The 23,736-nt window shown below is 39.6% G+C and overlaps 1 protein-coding gene across 1 annotated transcript; it reads right to left on the bottom strand.

Moving 5' to 3' along the window:
* Positions 1-21,643, bottom strand: polr3g (polymerase (RNA) III (DNA directed) polypeptide G). Its single transcript, XM_060844169.1, has 7 exons — positions 21,229-21,643; positions 19,286-19,415; positions 18,027-18,086; positions 11,820-11,876; positions 4,043-4,116; positions 1,337-1,459; positions 1-502 (listed from the first exon to the last, which is right to left on the bottom strand). The coding sequence occupies exons 1-7, from the start codon at positions 21,346-21,348 to the stop codon at positions 419-421; spliced, it is 648 nt and encodes a 215-aa protein (XP_060700152.1). The 5' UTR covers positions 21,349-21,643; the 3' UTR covers positions 1-418.
* Between the last annotated feature and the right edge of the window lie 2,093 nt (positions 21,644-23,736).

Raw genomic sequence — 23,736 nt, 5'->3', positions numbered from 1 at the left:
TTTTCACTGACAGTATTTTAAAGTTCAGAATAAATAATGATTCCTGTCAATAATCATTACCTGAAACTGTTGACATGCAAATTACCACCAAGGGAGATATTTTGACATGTTCCTTTCTCTCTCTCTCTCCGCTACAAACCCTGCAGAAGTACGTGAACACCAGCAAAACCACCAACCTAAGTGCATTTAACACAAGATTTGTTTCAATAAACCAGCTAAGGTGACCAGCGCTAACGGATGTATGCTTATTGAGGCTAAAGTAGAACCTATTTATCTTTGTTGTAAACAATATTTCTTATTTGAATTCCGTCATATGTGCAAAACGAAATCCTGCAAGGACCTGAGGACACAGAATAATCCTGCAGGAATGGTGAACGCTTTCACAGTATACATTAATTGCATATGATGGCAGGAACGACTAATACGTAGCTTCATCCATATTATCATCACTAGCTTCATAGTTATCTCCATTATCGAAGTATGATGCAATGTAGTCATTTTCCTAGAATGAATGAAAATCATTATTCAGTTTAGTTTTCACAAATATGCATTCAATATCTTACTTTCATGAACGGGTATTGCCAATAATGAAATAACATTACAGAAGTTAGCCAATTAGCTATTATTTTGCATCTCCAATTTGTCATGATGCTATAAAATATGGACTACTGGTGTTTAAAGATCAACTAACTCCAAAGCCTTGATCTTTGGTTCAGAAGAAAAACTCTTAACGATGACTGTCCTACTCCTCAGATGCTGCCTGACCTGCTGGCTTTTCCAGCACCACACTTTTCAACTCTGTTAGTTTGTATGGGTATGTTGTTAGTTTTGGGATATCATTTCCTTATAACATTTCAACTTTTTCCTCAGTAAGTTTCCGAAAAGCTAACTCCATTTTAATTGTCACATGGGATCTGGGTGAATTCTTCATAGTTATAATGTATGTTCAAGTACATATGGAGTTGAAAAAAAAATCTGTTGAAAAATTCAAAAACATTGGGTTGAATCTTACTTTGTTGTCTAAGTTGGAGTTGAATTGTGTTTTTTTTCAAAAAAAAATTTTGGCAAGATAAAGAGCTAAATTTGAGTGAGATGCTCCCAAAATCATAATCAGCCTTCCCAGAATGCTCATCTGATTCAGCTACAAATCTTACCATTGCTTTGAAATACTGAACCCAGTACTGGAAAGAGACAAATTTATTCACCCTTCCAGATTTGGTAATAAGTACAAATGGGTACTTTTCGAATCTGTGGAATACGTTTACTATAAGTATTAGCAGGTCATCAATTTTGCCAGTCTTGTTCCTGAACAATGGCTGAAATGCTAAGTGCTAACCTCTTCACATTCTTCCTCATCATATTCTTCTTCCGCAACTTCATCCTCTTCATCATCTTTATCTTTCTCCTTCTCTTCAGTTTCTTCATCAGATTTATGTTCTGAATCCTTCTTCTCTAGAACCTACAGGAAACAACTATCTTCAATGCAAGTGGATGTTGCTTTTTCTTACTTCGAGAGTTAAAACAGATAATCCAGAAGTAATAATATTAGAATATTGCAAAGTCCATGCAATAAGGCAGCAAGACGACAGGATCCTTTAATCATATGGATCACATTTATAAGAAACAAACAACCCAAAAGACCACAAAAAGCACATATTGCATTGAATTAGGTATCTGTTCTTTCAATTATATATGGTACAGAATTTAAGCAAAACATTAATGAGCAAAAAGGAGCTTCAATGTTCAACTAAATGCTTAATAAGTATTAACAACCATTGATAGGTGTACTAAGTTGACCATTATTTAGTATATCAGGCTTGCTGTCATGCCACAGTGAGACTCAAAGAACAGCATCTCATTTTCTTGCTTGGGGACCCTGCAGCCTTCAGGACTCAATAGCAAGTTCAATAATTTTAGGGTCTGAGTGCCTTCTTCCATGCCCTTTACCTACCCCAAGACCCCATTATAACATGGGCTACTTTCATCATATCCAATCCATTTTCACCCACGAATTGTCCCCATTAGCAACTTTTCTTTCTCCCTGGCTCACCATCTTCCATTCCTTTAACTGCCTAACTGCTGTTCTCTCTCTCTCTGGGCTACATCTGTCATTTACCCCTTTAATCCCCCACCCTTCCCCTTCCAGCCCAAGAGGACTAGAATACAACACAAAGATGAAGGGGCAGCACCCTGGCTAGCACCGTTGCCTCACAGTGCCAAGGACCTGGATTTGGTTCCAGCTTTGATCGACTGGGTGGAATTTGCAAATTCTCTTGGTGCTCCAGTTTCCTCCCACCATCCAAGGACATGCAGGTTAGGTGGGCTGGCCATGAGAAACACAGGGTTACATGGATGGAAAGGGAGGGTCTGGATGGGATGTTCTTTGGAGAGTCGATGTGAACTCGCTAGGCCAAATGGCATGCTTCCACAATGTAGGGATTCTATGATTCTTTAATGAATGTCTGAGGCTGCATGAAGCTTTCGTCAGATCACGTTTGAAATATTGAGCATTTCTTGACCCCATATCAAAGGATGGACATGCTAGCATTCTAAAGGGTCCACAGAATGTCTATAAGAATGATTCCTGGCAAGAAGGGCTTGTTAAAGGAGCAGTTGAGGCCTCTGGGTCTGTACTCGATAGAGTTTCGAAGGGAGATCTCACTGAAAACTTACAGAATACTGAGAGGCCTGGATAGAGGAAAAATTGAGAAGGCATTTCCCCTTGTAGGGGAGACTAGGAGCTGAAGGCGCAGGCTCAGGGTGAAGGGACAACCCTTTAGAATGAGATGAGGAAGAATTTCTCAAGCCAGAGGGTGGTTAGTCTTTGGAACTCATTGCTACAGTAAGCTGTGGAGGCCAAGTTATTGAGTGTATTTAAGATCGAGATATGCAAGGTCTTGATTAGTAAAAGGGATCAAGGGTTACAGGGAAAGACAGGAAAATGGGGTAAAGAAATATATCAGCCATGATTAAAATGGCAGAGCAGACTTGAGGGGCTTGAATAGCCTAATTCTACCCCTATAGCTTACAGTCTTCTAAACACTGGTATTGCTAGCAATGTCCTTACCAGGAAAACAAAATAAAGCTCTTGGGCAAAGTACATTTTCAAAAAGGACAGGCTTTTCAAAATGAATATACAGACATGAGGATGTAAATCAGTGGGAAGTGTAAAATTTATAGAAAGATCATGGGAAAGAAGCCTCAGGTAGAAATTTTAGGAAGTAGTAAAAGAGGCATTGCTCATGCTGTCAAATAAAAGATGGGATAGCAGGAAAAACAGTTACGGCAAGAAATCTAAATGAAAGATATTGTTCTGTAGCCATGTTCTAAGTCAGGAAAGTCAGTACTTGCATTTTAAATGGAGTGGGAAACTCTAGGGATGCATGTGAATACAGAGGATAGACAGGATGCCGCTTGATGAAATTTAGGCAATAGAGGCTGTTCTCCTCAAATCTCTCGTAAGACAATCTTGCCATTCTGGTTAATCTGGTGAACCTCCACTGCACACCCTCTATGGTAACTATTCTCAACAGAAATATGGAAACTCACATTGGAGATGTCAGCCAAAAGCAACGACAGCAAATAAATGAGAAAGCATGCAGGGGAGTGGAGGGTTCAAGAGCAGATCCTGCAGAGGTGCCCACAGTAACCATGCAAGGACAGGAAGAGGAGCCATTTCAAGAGTTACTGGTTACAATTAGATAAGAATATGGAACGATTTGTACAGTCCAATCCAGTCAGTCAATAATGCAGAGATGTTGGAAAAGTGGCCTAGTCAATTGCATCAAAGGCTGAAGACATTTTGAGAACAAGCAGCAGGGATGGTCATCTCTGTTACAGTTAGACGATATGTTACTGTAACTTTTATAAGAACTTCCGTACGGTGTCAGGGACAACTGCAAAGTTCTTCTTCTTAATTAATTTTAAATAAATTACTGGAGTACTCCAAGTTACTGAATTGATAACATTAACAGATAAAATTAAGATATAACATTAAGTCATTGATTAGCTACTAAAATAAACATGCGATTCTATTTCTCACCTCTAGTTTCTGTATTGCTTCCTCATTAGTGACAGTTTGAGGTTTTTTGGGTTGGGAAACCATGGGTGCAGTATCTGCAAAAAAGTTGAATAAAATTGAATAGGGAAACCTGTCTGTTCTGTAAGATTCACTAGATTTATAATTATCTAAAAGCAACATTAGTAATGAAAGCCAAAAAAAAAGTGAATTTAAAACTTCTAATCACTTCCCAACTCCAAATTACTGTTTAATTAGCATACACAATTTCATCATTGTTTACTCTAGTTATTAACAATGCCTTGACAGCCAAAAATATTCCATTTACTCAAGATAATAATCAGTTCCCACAAAATAAATCAGCAGCTGTCAATGGTTTCCTTTGAAAGCTCATCCACGCATTGTGAACAGACATTGATTCATGTGAAGTAGTTGCCTGGGCAACTGAGACTGCAAAAGGTGGAGCATATTAAATTGGGATATTAATGAAGGTCATCTCAATTTTCTTGTGTCATTTATGTGGCATTCCCCCCAAACAGCTGAATGTTGAATTTCACCACATTTCAATTAAAAGTATCCTAAGTAGAAGTTACATACATAAAGTCAGAGTCATACAACACAGAAACAGACCTTTTGGTCCAACCAATCCGTGCCGAACATAATTCCATGCTAAACGATTCCCACTTCCCTGCTCCTGGATCCATATCCTTCCAAAGCTTTCCCATTCATGTACCTATCCAAATGTCTTGAATGTTGTAATTGTACCCACATTCACCTCCTCAGGAATACATACAGAGTACAGATTTTAGATCTTTTCACAGGTTTCACCAACAATTTCTGTTTTTGTTTGTTATAGATCTTTTTGGGTTTGACACTTACGTTTGCTTAAATATGTCCGACACTGCAAATACTGCTATGATCAAAAAGGCAGGTTGAACATCTGTAGCTTTTAAATTCCAGTAGCTCTTTACTATTGTTTTATCCTGTAACCTAACTTCAGCTCTTTCAAGCACCAGATATCAGGCAATCTTCTGCATTAGTTACGTTTGCTTTTTGAAGGTGGTGTACAAGTATCGGGTTAGTGAAACAGAAAGGTTCATTAGTAAATTCATCTCCAACGGGTCATTTGGTTTAAGATTAAAAACTTACTTCAGATTAGTTCATAGAAAACTTGAGTGCACTAAAAATGAAACTACAAAAGAAGTTGTGGTATGTAGCTTCTAACTATGAGCTTTTTTTCTCAAGCCACTAAATTCAGCTAATTCACTGTGTGCTCGAAGGAGAAAGGAAATATCTTTGCAGCCACTATACACACATTTTACAGGACTATCACCATACGATGAATGGGATTTGGATTCATAATTACTCTAATAGGATCAATACAACACAATTAAGTTCATCAGTCCAATTCCACTCAAGTTTAAGGACTGAACTGGTTTCACAATTCAATTGCAGCTTGCTGCAAAGTGAAGTTTTATTAAGAAATTGGTCAAGTTGGACTTAATATAAAGCAGAACTAAGCGTGTAATTTTGCTTATCTGGCGGCAAATTAATTCCTGCAGCTACTGGTCATTGTAATGTACTAGCATAATTGGGACAACGCTGGTACAGATTATACAATAGACAGTGACTACCACTGGTTGGAGGGTGTATACAGTAAACCACGTAAAAGCTAAGGATTATATTTGTCAAAATCGTAAAGCATATTATGTTCAATAAGCAAATGTCCTTAAGACTGAAATGACAAGCTTTGTAAGTGGCTTGGTGTAAGGTTTAAGAAATTGCCTACCTTATATTTTGCGTTCATGTATACTTACTAAGTTAAATCTCCCAAATGTCTGATTCCACTATGGTGCTTAGTAATAGGAGTTCCAGAAAACAAGTTATGACTTGAGAGCGCGCATGGGCGTGAACACACACACACACACACACACACACACACACACACACACACACAGAACAAGCAAGAGCGAGAGAGAAAGAGACACACAGAAAGGAGCAGAAATTGGACTAATCAGCCCATCAAGTCTGCTCTGCCATTCAATCATGGCTGTTAAGTTTCTCAACCCCATTCTCCCGCTTTCTCTCCATAGGTTCTTGAGTGTCAATGGTTACAGAATGACCTGGCCTCTACAGCCTTCTGCGGCAATGAATTCCAAAGATTCAGCACTCCCTCATCGAAGATGTTATTCCTTATCTTCATTCTAAAAGGAATTCCCTTGACACACAGACAGAGGATATTTGTTGAAAGCTAGTGACATTGATAATGAGATGGGGTAGACAACTACATGCCGATTAGGAGCCTGAATTTACATATCTGCCCATCTTATTTACTGCACACAAATTTGAATGAAAACCCTGCCCTAACTCTCAACAAAGAAGTGAGCCTATGTTGATTCCCTCGGAGTCTGTACTGCCAAAAATACAGGAGACCTCTTCCAGGACTGGGCCCACAGGCTCATCCAAGTACTTTAAGATGTGAGGTCTTCAGCCTCAGCTTCCCACCTAGGAAGTGCATTCCAGATCTCTACCACCCTTAGGATGAAAACATTTTTCCTCAAGTTCCATCTAAACTTTTCATCTTGAAAAGTTATATCCCCTTCTTATTGACCAAACTAAAGGAATAGCAGCTTTCTATCCATCCTGTCAATGTCCTTAATAACCTTACACACCTCAAATCAGGTCCCGCTCAAATTTTCTCTGCTTCAAAGAAGCAGAGCTTATCCGTTTTGCTTTTGTAGCTACAATGCTCCATCCCAGGTAACATCCCGGTGAATCTCCTCTTCATCCCTTCCAATGTAATCACATGCTTCCCATACTGCAGGTATCAGAATTACACACAGTACTCCAATTGTGGCCTAGCCATAATCCTTACAGTCCAACATAACCACTCTGCTCTCATACTCTACATCTTGACGAAAGGAGCGAGTGTCCCAAATACCTTAACTATTCCATTAACCTGTCCTGTGGCATTCTCGTGTATAGCCGCTCCAAGATGCTTTGGTTCCTGAGCTTTCTAAGGTCCTGCCATTCATGGAGTCTTGTTACTTCTTCCAAAGTGCATCACCTCATATTTTTCAGGGTTAAATTCCATCTGTCGCAGATCTTCCCAATCCATCTTTATTCTCCTGGGGCCCAAGACCTTCTTCCACACTATTAACCACCTGGTCAATCTTTGTGTCACCCACAAACTTATTTATCATCCACAACTGCCTCCCTCCCACCTCAAATTCTCAAACATATTCTTTAAATATAATCAGAACCAATAAAGGACATAGCACGGATTCCTATGGTATGCAAGTAGATACCAGCCTCCAGTCACAAACAGCCTTTTACCACCACCACCCTCTGTCTCCAACCACTTAGCCAACTTTGGAACCAACTTGCCAAATTACCCTGGATCACATATGTTTTCACCTTCTTTGCCAGACTCCTATGTTGGAATTTGAAGGCCTTACTGAAATCCACAAACTACATCAACTGTACTGCCCTCATCTACACGCTTAGCCAACTCCTTAGTCAACCAGATTTGTCAGGCATGAACCCCCCTCTGATCAAACCTGGCTTCTCCAAGTAGAGACTAAGTCTCCCCTTCAGAATTTTCCGCAATAGTTTTCCTACCACTGATGTGTGATGTACTGGTCTGTAATTCCCAGGTTTATCCCTACCATCATTCTTGAAAAGGGAACTCACGTTAGCTGTCCTCCAGTCCTCCGACACCTCCCTGTGGCCAGAAATAAGTTAACAATTTGGGTCAAGGCCCCTGCGATTTCTTCCCTTATCTTCCACAGCAGCCGGCATACATCTTATTTGGCCTTGGGATTTGTCCACTTTAAATCACAAAAGATTCTCCTATACCTCCTCACTCCTATATCAAACTACTCAAGAACCTCGCAGTCCATCATCATCTTCAGTTCTGTACCTACATCCTCCTTTGCCAGTGTAAAAGACATATCAAGTACTTATTTAACAATACCAATATCCTCCACTTCCATACACAATTTCCCCTTTTGTCCTTAATGAACCCTACCCTTTCCCTGGTTATTCTCTTCCTTTTGATATATTTGTAGAATATCACCATTCTCCTTAACCAAACCTGCAAGTATTCTTTCATGCCCCCTCTTTGCTCTCCAAACTACTTTCATAAGTTTTTTCCTTAAAATACTAACTTTATGCAAATAACTTACCCTATCACATTAATGCTGATGAATATATGCAAAAGATGAAAGTAAATGAAACACTTTTCATAAGTAACTTGGAATAGAAAATATTTTATATTGATTAAATTGACTCTGGGTCCAGTTTGGCATCCAGAACTGTCTTCAGGTGTTGGTCTAATTGAGTTTTCAAATCTCAAGTACAGGTCCCAAGCCTTGTCATATTTCTGAATCAACCTCCCAATTTAAAATATTTTAGTTTGCATATTAACTTCAAGGTGAACCACAATTTGAGATTACGTCTGAGCTGTGAGACTGAGCTATCAAGACCACAGAAAATAAGCTCTCTTGTACAACACTTCCCTAATACATTAAAACATGTCACAGTTGACCCAATTTCATCTCTATAGCATCAGTTGCTAAACTAGGAGGTCTCAAATGAAAAATGAACATTAGTACTTAATCTTCAGAGGTCATTTTGTTTAATACATGGATGCTGGTTGGGGTTTACTTAGATTCCCTACAAGTGTGGAAACAGGCCCTTCGGCCCAACAAGTCCACACCGACCCGCCGAAGCGCACCCACCCAGACCCATTCCCCTACATTTACCCCTTACCTAACACTACGGGCAATTTAGCATGGCCAATTCACCTGACCCGCACATCTTTGGACTGTGGGAGGAAACCGGAGCACCCGGAGGAAACCCACGCAGACATGGGGAGAATGTGCAAACTCCACACAGTCAGTCGCCCGAGTCGGGAATTGAACCCGGGTCTCTGGCGCTGTGAGGCAGCAGTGCTAACCACTGTGCCACTGTGCCGCCCTGTTGGGTTGGGATGGAGAGAAGAACACTTTAGAAAGGGACAACCAGAAACTAGTTCAGAATTGTTTATGTAATGCCTTGAAGCAGGAAAAGGAAGTGGAGTGAATTCTGCATTATGAATTAAGCTGATTAGACATTCAATGACAGAACAGGGGAGGGAGGAGCAGTGGAGTACATAGAGGACAAACAGTGACTAATTGGTGGAGCTCAGGGGAATGGTTGTTTGTAGAAATGAAACAATGTTGAAACATGTGAAGCATTTAAACAGGGCAAAATTTCTAACCTTCAATCTGATGTGAAACTGGTGCAAGCATGCAAGAATAGTGGAGGCATGAGAGAAGTACTTCACAGAAGGATGGAGACATTTGGAAAGCTATTATTAGAGAAGAATTTGCAACCCCTGGATTTGAGGAAGGAAAATACAAGTCACACCTGGAAGAAAGAGGGGTTTGGAGACAGTGAAGGTTTTCCTGGGGCCAACAGCATCAAATGTGGAGGTGAGGCAGTGGTTAAGTAAATCAGCTGCTGTTGACAAAATAAGGCTGAAAATTAGGAATTTGAAATCAACCTTGGGGTTGTTTTATTACCCTCACAGGGCAGATGGAGAAGAAACTTAAAAATCTAGTAGTTATGTAATCCCTTTCACCTAGTAGATCCAAGTACTGAGGATTATGAGTAAGCAATTGGTCAGTATTGTTAGTGCCCATGACCATCAATATATATTTGCAATTACTAAAATGCTGTTCTTTTATTGTGAGTATGTAGCACAGAACACCAATGGTGTGGCAATGGTAGTTTGTAGTGCCTTTCCCCACACTGGCAGACTGATGTTCCTCAAGCTATACACATACATTTTTAAAATGTAGGCAAGGCAGTGGTGTATGCGCAATGTGTGTAGAGACACCTATAGTCCTTTGTGCCCAATTACTTGTTCTTTTTATCAATTTACAAAGTATAAAATGTAACAATTTTAAATTTCATTTGGCCTACTAAAATTTAAAATATAATTTCCTTGTGTCACAACATGTCCATCAGATCAACTTGAAAGCTTTTCCTCTAAAAGTAGTATTTTTAGGCATGGAGATGATTCCCAACGAAAATTTATTCCCAAGTAGATACTGGGAAAATTAAAAGGATGGAGAAGCTCAATTCCCACTTTCATTTACTTGGCCACTGCTCATCTCTCCCACGATACATACATTATGACTAGGATGGAATAGGCAGGAGGAAGACAAAGAGTTTAGGTGAAGCAGCTAGTATCCACTCTCCAAAAATAATATCTTCTTCAGAAAAGCAATGAGTCTTGTAGGATCAACTGAAAACCTGAAGGCCATTAGGATCCAGGAAAAGCTCCAGTCATTTGTTTCAACATTTTTTTGAAGTGTGTTCAGATAATGATTTTTTAAAAACTACTCAGACATTAATAGTATGAATTGTTGTATAAAACCCCTTGATATTTTGCTCAATCTTGCTAAAAAGAAAAATACTTGATAATTTTACCTTCCATCTTTGCATAAACAACATCAATATGACAATGCAACATGGCCTATTCAAGGAACTCACTCCAAGTCAAGCAACATTTTCTCATTGCAGTGCCTGTGGGGCCAGATCCTCTACCCAGAGAGACGGTCAAATTGAAAATCTTAACTTCTCACATTTTAAGAATGTATATTATAATCCTAGCTAGAGTGAAACTTTGTTTGGCAGACGGTAGTTTTAAATTTTTTTTTAAAAATGTGACAGCCAGTTACTGAACATTTTCACAAAAGACTGTCAAAAGATAAACATTCACTATGTTCCATTATATGAGAAATATCAGCAAATTTCTGCGTTCACTTAATGCTATTGTCCTTGGCAAACGTCGCTGACCAAAACTGTTAAGTGAATCGAGTTATCAGCTTGTTTAGGACTGGACAGAATTCCTTAAGCAGCCTTGAAGTTAGTCTTTCCTGTCTGAAAACTCCACAACCTCTGCTTCCAGAGTTCATTTCCGAGCAACTCACGGCTTTATCTTCCCTAGCCTTCACTGTTTGACACCATTAAAATGACAGCCCCTTTGCTGTTAAAGACTTCTTCTCTTTGACTGAACCGATTTCTGTCTGAATGAAGCTGCTTCTGAACTTGTCTGTGTCTGGGTGTAAACCCTAAATCTTAAATCAGCTTATACCTTCACAATTATCTATTCAGATATGATTGCTAGTATTTTAACTAAATTCACATGATTTCTTGAAGATGCTGTCTTTAGCTCACAACTTTAAACATGACTTTGACCCTTTCAAGACAAAAACTGATCAGACCTACAGAATTGGAAAATAAAAGCCATTGTTCTTCACTGTTAGAATGTAAGCTCTCAGGGGGTGGAATGCCCTGCCTGCAACAGTAGTAGACTCACCAACTTTCAGGGCATTTAAATGGTCATTAAATAAACATATGAATGATAATGGAATAGCACAGGTTAGATGGGCTTCAGATTGATACAGAGGGCCGAAGGACCTGTACTGCGCGGCAATGTTATATAAATACATGTAACAAAAAAATTAGGAAACTTCATCACAATTAATCATACAATGCAAAATATACACTTCAATGGCAGCACAGCCTTCATGTTCAGTGCAAACTGTACTTTTGTAAAAAATTCAGATTCTGAAAGGGAGCAGAAGCAGCTTGAAGATTATTATAAATGATGCTGTGCTTTCCAAAATAAACTTGGAAATAAATTTATTACAAGGCACTTAAACTGGGCACAACAAAAAACAAATCAAGGAAGTTATGTAGCAAAGACTTTACTTCACACACCAAATCTAATATTACAAAATCATACTTGTCTTTTTGATCCTTTTGATTCTTGGCTTTAGCTCTCTTGGAAGCCTTCTCCAATCTAAACATCAAAGTTATATAATTAACATGCAGGTCACTAAAGCCATAACATTTATAAAAGCTATTGATCAGTTCAAAGTAGAAATGAACGCATTAGAAGAAAATAAATTGGACAGTTTGGGACAGCAAAAAGTAGACTACATGAGTTACGAAGTTCCATATTTCAAAATAGCATTCTCAATATAAAAAGAAGTGTCAGAGATTAATGCAACTCTCTAGGCTCTTTTCAGAAAATCAAAGTAACAAGTTATTGTGTTTCAAAAGCTACATAACTTACAAATTTAAAGTACACAAGGTGAGGTTTCCACCCATTCACAACCATCGGGATGAAAATCTTGGCCTCGAAACACAATTAATTAATCTATCTGAGATTCTGTCTTTAAATGTTTATTCCCATATCCTTCAATCAGAACGATTAAAAAGACAAGTTCCAGTTGAAACATTCAACTCACGTGGAACTAATAGTACGATCTTTGCATAATTCGCAAATATCTAAATTGTTGACTGCCACCTAGCTTCCAAAATAGTTTTAATCTGCAGAGATGCAATCAATCCAGACCAGATGTTTTCATCTCTTCAAGCTGATTATCTCCCTCCTACTTTAATTGACTTTATGTCCTTCTATTATCTCTTCTTATTATGAAGAGCTGTGATTCAAGCTACTTTTTAAAAATTACATGGACCCATACCAATAAACTTTGAACAAAAGCAAAATGCTGCAGATTCTGGAGTTCTGAAATGAAATTGAAGGTGCTCGAGAAACTCAGCAGTTCTGGAAGCATCTGTGGAGAAACATGGGTAATGGTTTGAGTCAGATTTTACTCTTCCTCAAAATGGATAAAGCTTTTAAACCAAGCGTACTTTGATATACATACACACACACACACAGACGTCTGGAAGGCTAGATGTTCAATAATCTGTGCATCTCTATCTAAGTACATTTGGCAGACTGGTTCATAATCCTGAACCTCACAATCAGGCTTTTTTAAATGGCCACATCATCAAACTGGTTAAATTTAAACATTTGTGACCAGTGGAGAAGTGAGACTGCGCCCTTCCAACCTCAGTCTTTACCACAGAAAATACAGAGTGAAAACCTTTTCTGTTGACAAACTGAGTGCAGTCAATAACTCCCTGCATCAAGGGGAACAAGTGATGGTGAAGAATCCTAGTGCCTTAGCTCCAAGGAAGGATATGAAGAGGTGTATTCTGGAGAAAATGGCATCAGTAACATACTGGAGTGGAGGATTGGGTGATATCACACAGGTCTCCAGTCACTCCTGGGAACAAACAACTAGCAGAGGTATTCAGGATAGCTGTGATCCTGATGGCCATTGCTATCCAGAGCTCCTGACCTTCTTCAGCAGATTGCACAGTTTGACAAGGAAAGTTGGGATATTCTTGGTCAGCACCTGCTCTGTTTTATAGACAGTTAAGAAATGACAAGAGGCCCACAGATTCAGAGTCTCAGCATATGCCTGTCTCTCTCTTGTCCTGTTGCTTCTCCCTCTGGAGATGTGAGTAAGCCTCTACTGGTTGCTGTTCTCGATGTTTTAAGTTCTTTCTCTCTCTCAGCTAGGCCACACCGACACCAGTGCTGACACTCTCCATGAAAGCAGATAATCTGTGGGGAATGTCAGAGAGAGAACACTATTTTGTTGAAGGGACTCCTGATCCCTCATATCAGTAACAATAATGCGTCTTGCTATGCACTCACAATGTGGCAAGGGCTTCCCAACAAGATTATTGTTATGCCTCAATAAAATAGATTGGAGGTATGTGACCTTATTCAATTGTACATTGCAATGACCAAAGTTTTCAAGCTACATTAATACTGGAATTCTGCCCGCAAGCAGCCATGATACATTTCAGGGTTAGAATCTAGCAGCTGCACAATGCTGCCTTCCATTCTTCTTCTGGAATACGGTTGGTGTGTGTGTGTGTGTGTGTGTGTGTGGGGGGGGGGGGGGGGGGGGGGGGGGGGGGAAGAACCTTCACGTTCTATTTTCAAATGCCTTGTTCTCATGACTTGTCTGTAGCTTGTACGACAGGAGACGATTAGTGCGCACAATGTAAATAGGCTCATAGATGTTTACAGCACAGGCACATTTGGCTCATTGTGTCTGTGCTGATCAGGCTACACCAATCCCGTTCTCCAGCTTTGGCTCGTGGTCATGGAGCCTATAGCAATCAGGTGAATATCTAAATACTGTTTAAATATTATGATAATCTCAACTACCCCTTCAGGTAGTGCCTTTCAGACACCCACCAACTCTAAGTGAAATAAATTTTCCTTAATTCTTTTCTTTTATCTAGTCAAGATTGCTTGATTGTCTGACAATGTAGGTCCAAAATTGTGGCAATGAATGGCCTTAAAATCAAGTTTTTTCACTGCCTCCAAAGAAAAGAAAACAAAGCCTAATCCACCCACTTTGCACATAGTAACAGCCATTTTATGAAGTCGTTGTGCAATTGACTTTCAATCCAAAATGGCAAGGTTCCAATCTGATGTCTGAATAAGTGATTTGCAGACTTTGCCTCTTCTGTTCCTGTCCTCATGGCCCTGATAATGTTTATGTAAAAGGAACTCAGCTGAAATGGGGAAAGCCAAGAAATTAATATTTCCACTTTACCACAAGGACCCATGACTTGAGAAATTCCCATGCCATTTAGAGTTACTGTGACTCTGTTTGAACAGCCCCTATCAGAACTCCCAGTCACCACCTACTCAGGTTCCACGCTATTGGTTCCCGATCCATGAGACCACTTCCTCAGAGACCTTTCAATTCATGAATAGATCCCTCCTTGTTTACTCTGGGACTCCCCGGCCTCCCCCAAGCATTATTAACTAATCCCAGGACTGACTGTGACCCAGTCCCAGACTGATTTCTCAACAACATATGTGACCTAATATAATGCCTGTACTGCTTGCATTTGACCTCTTGTGGCCTAATCCTTGGACTGCAAGCTCATGAATCCACAAACTCTAGTAGGTCCACATGTTTAAATTGGCCACATCTCAATACCTGGACTAGAATTAGGCAAGCCCGTTTACTGACTTATACTGGTACCCCTTGAATGACTTTAGCCCCCCTTTACCCAAGGACTCTTGCTCTTTCACTTGGAGACATGGCATTTGTGAGCACTCCTACCTCTGACCTCGAAGAAACAAATGCCATTGATAAAACAATTGAAGATGGCTGGGCCTGGGACACCACCCCGAGTAACTCCTACAACGATGCCAAGGGCAGTCACCTCACCTTCTTCAGTTCAGCTTTTTTGTCCATGTTTGGATCAATATTGTAATGAGCTCAGGAGCTGAATGGTCCTATCAGAACCCAAACAGAGTCAGTAAACAGGTATCTTTTTGACACACCACTCTATAGCACCGTCATTGGCCTATTTCGTCACTTTTCTGATAACCAAGAGTAAATTGATAGGGCTGAAATTACCAGCTTGGATTGGTCTTTATTTTTCAGAAAGTACATATTAAGGGCAAGTTGCCACAGTCAGGTAGATACCAACACTGGTATCTAGATGGTTCAAGACCACAAATCTTCAGTATTATCACTGAAATGTTGTTAGGGCCTATACCCTTAGCATTTAGCCACGGCTTGTTATTATATGCAGAAAATCAACTGCATCTCTGATACTGTGTACACCTCAGGATCAGGGTGAAGTTGATCATCCAGATACTACTTTTGGTGGACATGGATGATATTGTTATTTGCAAAAATGCAAATATTTGCAGAGCATATCCTCCTGTTAGTTGTTTAGTTGTTTACAACCATTCATGACTGGATGGGGCAAAACTGTAGACCTTAGATCTGATGACCTATGTTATTGTAATGACTGAAAAATTTCAAGGACATGTGCTCTACTTGTTTCCTTACATGGACAGAATGCTGATCTGACTATTGGCTAATGCAGAGTATTACGGCTTTGAAGATAAAAATCTAGGCACAAACTACAACTCGTCGAAAACTATTTCCAAATCCTGTCTTCCATCACACAAGGTCTGATGTGGATTCCATACCCAAAGCTACAACTTGCCAAGTGTTATGCCAATTTTGTTTTATTTCAAACTTTCATCACCCCACGTCTTTTTTCCCCTTCACTCAGGCTTACTCTATGCTCACTCAGGCTTTTTCACTTCCATCAACTCCCACAAACTCAAACTTTTTTCTGACTCAATCCCAATGATAACTCAAAATTGGCAACACAGGAAAACCCAAACTTGGAAACATAATAAAAAGTCTTAGACAGAAGGGCAGAGGAACTCTGACGTTAGATGCAGGAAGAGATTTGGATGAGTTGGTTTACTGAGGGTGGAGCATGGAAATTCAAGCAAAAGGCTGTCAAAATAGTGGAGTCTGAAGGTGACAAAGGTATGGAAGAGGGTTCTTGACAGTTGGACTGAGACAGGGGTGGAGTAGGCAATGGAACATGGTTAGACATAAGCCACCTTTCTGATGGAGATGATAAGGGAACTAGAAACTAAGTTCAAGGCAAATATTAATTATTGGCAGGAAACGGTTTCAAGATGGTGAAGTCACTAAACTGGTAGACCATGGGCCCAGAGAATTAGTCTGGGCCTGTGTGTTCAACATCACCACAGCAACTGGTAGAATTTTTATTCAATTAATAAACATTGAATTAAAAACCCAAACTTAATGATGGAGACCATGAAACTCACTTGTAGTAAAGAATATCCATCTGTTTCACCAAGTTCCTTATCCAGACTGGCTCCAGACACACAGTATTGTGATCAGTTCCTAATTGCCCGGTGTAATTGGGCAGCAGGTCAGGCAGCATCCAAGGTGCAGGAGAGTCGACGTTTCGGGCGTAAGCCCTTCATCCTGATGAAGGGCTTATGCCCAAAACGTCGATTTTCCTGCTCCTTGGATGCTGCCTGACCTGCTGCACTTTTCCAGCAACACACTTTCAGCTCTGATACTCCAGCATCTGCAGACCTCACTTTCTCCTACCCTGTGTAATTGCCTAACGATCCCTCAATTCAAGGGCAACACCACAATACTGGCCAAACCTGTGATGCCTATATTCCATGAAGGAAATTTTTTTTAAAAAGTTTTCCTTATTAAGGAAAGGAGCAGCTCGGTGGCACATTGGTTAGCACTGCTGCCTCACAGTGCCAGGAACCAATGTTTGACTCCAGCCTTGGATGACCATCTGTATGGAGTTTGAACATTGCCCTTGTGTCTCTGTGGTGCTCCAGATTCCTCCCACAGTCCAAAGATGCACAGATTAGGTGGATTGACCATGCTAAATTGCCCAAAACATCCATGGATGTGCAGGCTATGTGGGCTAGTCATGGAAAATGCATGGTTACAGGGATGGGATGGGTCTGGGTGGGATTCTCTTCATGGGTCAGTGCAGACCCCCTGGGCCAAATGGCCCTTTTCTGCACTGTAGGGATTTTGTGTGTCTATGATTTCTAGTACTTCTGTATGCAGGTGCTAGACCAAAGCCTGGTTAGACAATCTCAGCTGTATAGAGAATCCCCTCCAAGCCACGTTTTCTTTTAAACATTCTTTGCTTCTGTTTGTTTTTTTCTCTACCAGACAGATTAAAGTTCACTTTTGTCCATGTTCTACCACTGCATCTCAATTAATCATGCCATAATTGTTGATAGACAAAGTTATTTTCATGGAAATTCTTAACAGGCAGGTAGATGGGAGGGGTGTTTTTTTGCGATTCTCAACCAAGAAAAATGTTTACAGCATTAAACCTGATTTTCATGTCATCTCAAGTCTCAAATGTACCAGATCAACATGTGTGCAGGTTACATTTATTGTACAGATTGAAATCTGTCAAATCATCTGATTTACCCATTGACTGACTGGCATTACTCCAGACATGGAAACAGTGCAGTGATAGTTTTATATGTAACACATAAAATCATACCAAATGGTTACATGATTACTGTTCAGTAAATAGATTTTCTAAACAAGTGATATAATAACTTGACCAAAAGGTGCTGAAAAGCAATAGTCAATAAAAATATAAGGAATAAAGTACAGCCAATGTACATCATAGATAGTCTGATACAAACATTTAGCTAATTCAATTGATCACTTGATGTGAGGGTAAATATAAATTAACCGGCACCAATAAATGAATTTGGTGTTACCTGGTATCCAATCTTTCTTGCAATCATTTTCTTGATACTTGTTTGCATATCTCTCAACATCTAAATGAAAGAAATATCTTTGAATGTAGCATCTTTTGACTTAAAATTTCCAACTGCAGAATTTCACAATCGAACCATTACGCATTTCACAATTTGTTTTGTAATCTGATCATTCCTTCACCATAGTGTGACACAATGTACATAAATCCATTGGTATATAATTTCAACAGTTTTATTAAACCCAAATGTGCTCAAATATTCTTGTATGAAGAAAAATGGCAGTACTGATACAGTTGTATATGTTATAGACTGCCATCTGGTGGCAAAGCTAAAGAGAACACATTAAAATGACAAACTTGATCAGGGAAATGCAAACTTCTATTTCAACACAAAGGGAAGTAAAATATTAAATGTACTCTTGGTGATTTTTTAAAAAAGTTAACATCCTAATGTCCTGTTATCCAATTTAGAATCCAAAATCAGGCTACCCCTCCTAACCCATGTTGAGGTCCGATTTCATATCTTGAGTGTCCTCTGGTACCAAGTGTCAAAGTAGACTTTTTTCATGGAGCTTAGCTTAGCAGGGTATTCAACCAAGTAGAATGAGGATCACCACTGAACCCGATTCTGTCTTCGTCCAATATCTGTATAATTTCATTCTCAATTAAGACGCACATGGACAAGCAGCAGGAAGTGAACCCTAGCTCACAAGACCCAATGGAACAAAGCAGCCAACTGAGATCAGTTGATTTGGCACTGACTGTAAACTGACTTCAGAAAGAAGGAATGAGTGTGGCATGGCATCGATTCATTTTACAACAGAATGTCTGTTCACTGATAATTCACCTGCAAATAGGATGCAGATAAATAGAAATATTGCAGAAAGTTTGTACTACTTACATTCAACTTAGTGATCTTGCTGATCTTTTTCATTTGAATCCATAAAATGTATTGTGATAACTCTTCCTTGCTCTTTCAATATTTCTAGATTTTTCCAAAGCACATTTTAAACATCACATTGTATTCCTTGTCAATGACAAAATATTGAAGTTTCAAAGATGTTGTTTTGGAAGATCAATATTTTGTCAACTTTAGCCTCTTAAATAATGTGAATTATCTTTTAATGTAAATTGCCAAATTAAAATAGGCAACCATTATGGGTATACCCAAAATACCCATAAAGTATTAAATTTTATTACCCATATCCATTTCACAATGTCCCTGTAAACATGCCATTACCATTCCATACTATTCCTTACCTTTCTTTGTATCAACATGGTCAATATAATATGGTAGTTTCTTGCAGGCTCCTCTTAACTCTTGCTTCAAGGCCAGGATATAGTTTACATCTTCCCCTGTATTCAAGGGGACAGGCTTAAATTCTGTGGGCTACAGATTGGTAACGTAGGTTATCATAGAGGACAAGAAAAATAGGCAATACCATAACTGGAACTGGATAGGCATGTATCTTGCTCAGTCATATATTTCCTATCAAAATACGTTGCATTTCTTCTAGAATTATAATACTTTATTCAAAAAACAAGCTACTGCCAAGTCTTAAACTGAACCTTTGTACACAAAGTAAAAATCTTAATTTTTGTTCATGATAGTTACAGATGATTTCATTTAATGAGTCACCTAATAAAAAGCATTTTATCTTATTTGTCCCTCTTTCTATAGTTATAACATGTGCCTTAAATATGAACCATCCATTGTGTGTAACCAGAATCAGTAAACAGTGAGGTTAAAACCTATTCTGCTACCTTGTGACAGATTGCAGTTGTGGCTTTTAGAAGAGAGAAGGCTGAGATTTATACTGGATGTAAAACATTATGAGGGACTAGGATAGAACAAACAGGAAGGACTCATTTTCCTTCACAGCAATGTTAATAACCAATGACTGGGCAAGAAATTGGTGTTAAGGTTGATTAGTCGTGATCATTGTGAAAGGCTGGATTTTATCAAGGGCTGTATAATCCAATTCTGCACCCATTTCATATCTGCATATCTTTCTTGTATTTCACATATTCATAGTAAGGAGAAAAAAAATCTCACTATTAGGAAAAGCATTTTGAATGGGACAGGAAGGTCACAAGAAAAACATGCATGTCATAAATATAAAAAAACCTGAAAGAATTGCTGATGCTGGTAATCAGAAACAAAAAAAAATTGCTGGAAAAACAAAGGAAAACACTATAACACTCTCTCTTACTGGTGTATTGAAGCCTTAAGGTCGGTAAAAACAAGGACTGCAGAAGCTGGAAACCAGAGTCTAGATTAGAGTGGCGCTGGAAGCTCAGCAGGTCAGGCAGCATCCGAGGAGCTGGAAAGTCGACCCTGATGAATAGAGGCCCTGATGAAGGGCTTTTGCCCGAAACGTCGATTTTCCGTCTCCTCGGATACTGCCTGACCTGCTGTGCTTTTCCAGCACCACTCTAATCTAGACTATTGAAGCTTTAAGCCTTGCCACCCCACTTTCCTGCTGCTGGTATTGTGCATCACTAACAAAGCATGATATGGTTAAAGAGAATGTAAATGACTCTAACAGAAAGACAGTGTAGTTTTTCATAACATCGCAGTTACTGATAGGCATTAAAAAGTTTCATCTTTCCTGAGCTTTTGAACAAGCATAAGTTTTAGAATGAAGATTAGTTTGGTCATATCTACAAACTGAAGCAGTAATCTTCTTGCTAATTCTAAATAATAAAAAAAAGCTTTCCAGAAGTCTTTTCTGAGCATGCCCTTAAAACTCAACTGCAGTACCACCCACTGACGAAACAAAAAATGCACCGCATCTAATTCATATGCTGCAGTCTGCACTTTGAGCACCATCGTATTTTTATATTAACTCTAATCTTTATTATATAATGAATGTAATACATTAAATGAGATCATGGTAAGTGTGAAGTAATTTCAACTTTTTTTCTTCAAAAAAAAGTCTTAAGAGATACTTTCCAGTTAAAACTTTGTTTAAACAGATAGTGGGAGCAAAATCCGACATTTCAGAGTGAGGCATCATTAACCTTTACTGTTACTCTGAAGTATATAGAGTTACTCCTAAACCAGTGGATTAAGTTTACGTTCTCACTTTATAACAGGAGTGAGCGGAGAGTTATTCGTAACACAAAAGCAGTTTAACTCGTTGCGGGATCCACCAACGCATGGTATAATTTGCCGAATGATTACCTGTAGCGACACTTACCGGAAATAAAGGGAGGGGTTGATATGCAGCTTCAGGCAGGGTTTCACCCCGGGAAAAGCCGATAGCTTCGATGTTGAAAGTGAATTGTGCTCTGCCTCGGCCGCGACCTGATCCAGACATTGCCACTTAGAAATCCTACACCAAATCAACCGTGTTCAATGAACAGAACACAAAAATGCACACAGTTATAAACTGAACCGGCTTCTGCCAACCTAAAGTCTCCCTGCTTACATCAGCTGGCACCTACTCAGCATTTACTGCGGGATCTGAAGCAGACTGACCACGCCTCAATCAGCAATGCACTTTGCTGTTTTATTGTAATAAGTTATCAACACACTCTCGTCAACCTTTTGTTTTATTAATATCGTTAGTAATTTTCCCTTTAAAGAATTTAGAGCCGGTTGGATCGTTACTTCTACGCGCAGGAGTTTACACCTAAAAGCAAATAAGCAGCACATTCATAGCACTGCACTACTCCTGCTGCCAGGGAAACGTTTCCATTTCAAATGGTTATCCCGCAGGCATCTTCCAACTCTCATATTCACATGTGCTTGCCGCACGCAAACTCACCAGCTACCGGAACTGCTTACTTTAGGAATACGCATGCACCGCTTCTGGCTGAGCCACGTAAAGGCAATGTGGCAGATCTTGAACTGCCTGTTTTAAATGAATTCTGTTATGCATTACATAAATCAAGCAAGCTCAGTCAACAACAAAAAAAGATGCGTCTGGGTGTCTCTGTGACATTGTGACAATAGTATGATCAGGTTGAATTTGCACACGCTGTTGCAAGTGTAATGAATTTCCAGCTTTACAAGTCTCACTTTTATTTAGGGTTTTTCTGAAGGTTGAGGACAGAAGTTGTTGACAGGGCAGCAGTATAAAGTGTCAATGCTGAATATAAAGTTTTTTTGTGTAAATATGTTTCATATTGTAATAAATGCTGCATTTTCTGTCCAAAATGAATTCCTAAAAAGGACAGTAGCCTAGAAAATGAAAGCAACAAATGCTGGGGACCACCGCAGGTCAGGCAGCCTCCGTGGAGAGAATGGAAACCAAGATTTCCAGTCTAGATGACTCTTCAAAATAGCATCTAGAGTCAACTAGGGTCAAAACGTTAGCTTGCTGTCTCTCCATGCATCCTGCCTGTCCTGCTGCGAGCCCCAGCATTTGTTGTTTTCAGTGTAGATTCCAGCATCTCCGTGTTGGGACGGCAGCTGTACACATTATATATTAATGATCTGGATGAAGGGACTGGGGGCATTCTAGCGAAGTTTGCTGATGATACGAAGATTGGTGGACAGGCAGGTAATACTGAAGAAGTGGGGAGGCTGCAGAAGGATCTAGACAGTTTGGGAGAGTGGTCCTGGAAATGACTGATGGAATTCAACGTGAGCAAATGCGAGGTCTTGCACTTTGGCAAAAAGAATACAAGCATGGACTACATTCTAAACTGTGAGAAAATTCATAAAGCCAAAGTACAAAGGGATCTGGGAGTGCTAATCGAGGATTCTCTAAAGGTAAACATGCAGGTTGAATCCGTGATTAAGGAAACAAATACAGTGTTGTCATTTATCTCAAGAGGGTTGGAATATAAAAGCACTGTTGTGCTACTGAGACTTTATAAAGCTCTGGTTAGGCCCCATTTGGAGTACTGTGTCCAGTTTTGGGCCCCACACCTCAGGAGGGACTTACTGGCACTGGAGCGTGCCCAGCAGAGATTCACACGGATGATCCCTGGAATGGTAGGTCTAACATACGAGGAACGGCTGAGGATCCTGGGATTGTACTCATTGGAGTTTAGAAGATTAAGGGGAGATCTAATAGAAACTTACAAGATAATACATGACTTGGAAAGGGTGGACACTAAGAAATTGTTTCCGTTAGGCGGGGAGACTAGGACCCGTGGGCACAGCCTTAAAGTTAGAGGGGTAAATTCAGAACAGAAATGCGGAGACATTTCTTCAGCCAGAGAGTGGTGGGCCTGTGGAATTCATTGCTGCAGAGTGCAGTGGAGGCTGGGACGCTAAATGTCTTCAAGGCAGAGGTTGATAAATTCTTGATGTCACAAGGAATTAAGGGTTACGGAGAGAATGTGGTAAGTGGGGTTGAAATGCCCATCAGCCATGATTACATGGCGGAGTGGACACGGGCCGAATGGCCTTACTTCCACTCCCAAGTCTTATGGTCTTATCTGCAGTAATTTGCTCCTAAATAGTCCTAAAAATATTAGTTATTGCTGAAAATGAGAGATTCCAGACCACCTCAAATATAGGCAGATGGGATCAGTTTAAAATGGCATTATGGTCAGCCTTGATATGGTGGGCCGAAGGCCCTGTTCCTGTGCTGTACTGTTCTATATTTCTATGTTCTATTTATAGGAACAAATGGATAAATTGAGATGTTTTGTAACAATTCACCCTTGATGAATAGCAAAGATGCTAAGCTGCTAACACTATCCATTTAGGACCAGCGCTCAGGAATTGAACATGTGGACCAGTATAACAT

This window comes from Hemiscyllium ocellatum, chromosome 2 (genome assembly GCF_020745735.1).
Source record: "Hemiscyllium ocellatum isolate sHemOce1 chromosome 2, sHemOce1.pat.X.cur, whole genome shotgun sequence".
In the NCBI taxonomy this organism is placed as follows: domain Eukaryota; kingdom Metazoa; phylum Chordata; class Chondrichthyes; order Orectolobiformes; family Hemiscylliidae; genus Hemiscyllium; species Hemiscyllium ocellatum.
This window is presented reverse-complemented; position numbering and strand designations above follow the sequence as displayed.

What these genes read in the sequence shown, in the direction of transcription:
- polr3g (XM_060844169.1), bottom strand. Translation starts at nt 21,348, where the DNA reads ATGTCTGGATCAGGTCGCGGCCGAGGCAGAGCACAATTCACTTTCAAC. An exon ending in CCATGTTGATACAAAGAAAG is followed by an intron (nt 18,087 to 19,285) that starts GTAAGGAATAGT and finishes TCTTTCATTTAG; the next exon opens with ATGTTGAGAGATATGCAAAC. An exon ending in AAGCAATACAGAAACTAGAG is followed by an intron (nt 1,460 to 4,042) that starts GTGAGAAATAGA and finishes TGTTTCCTGTAG; the next exon opens with GTTCTAGAGAAGAAGGATTC.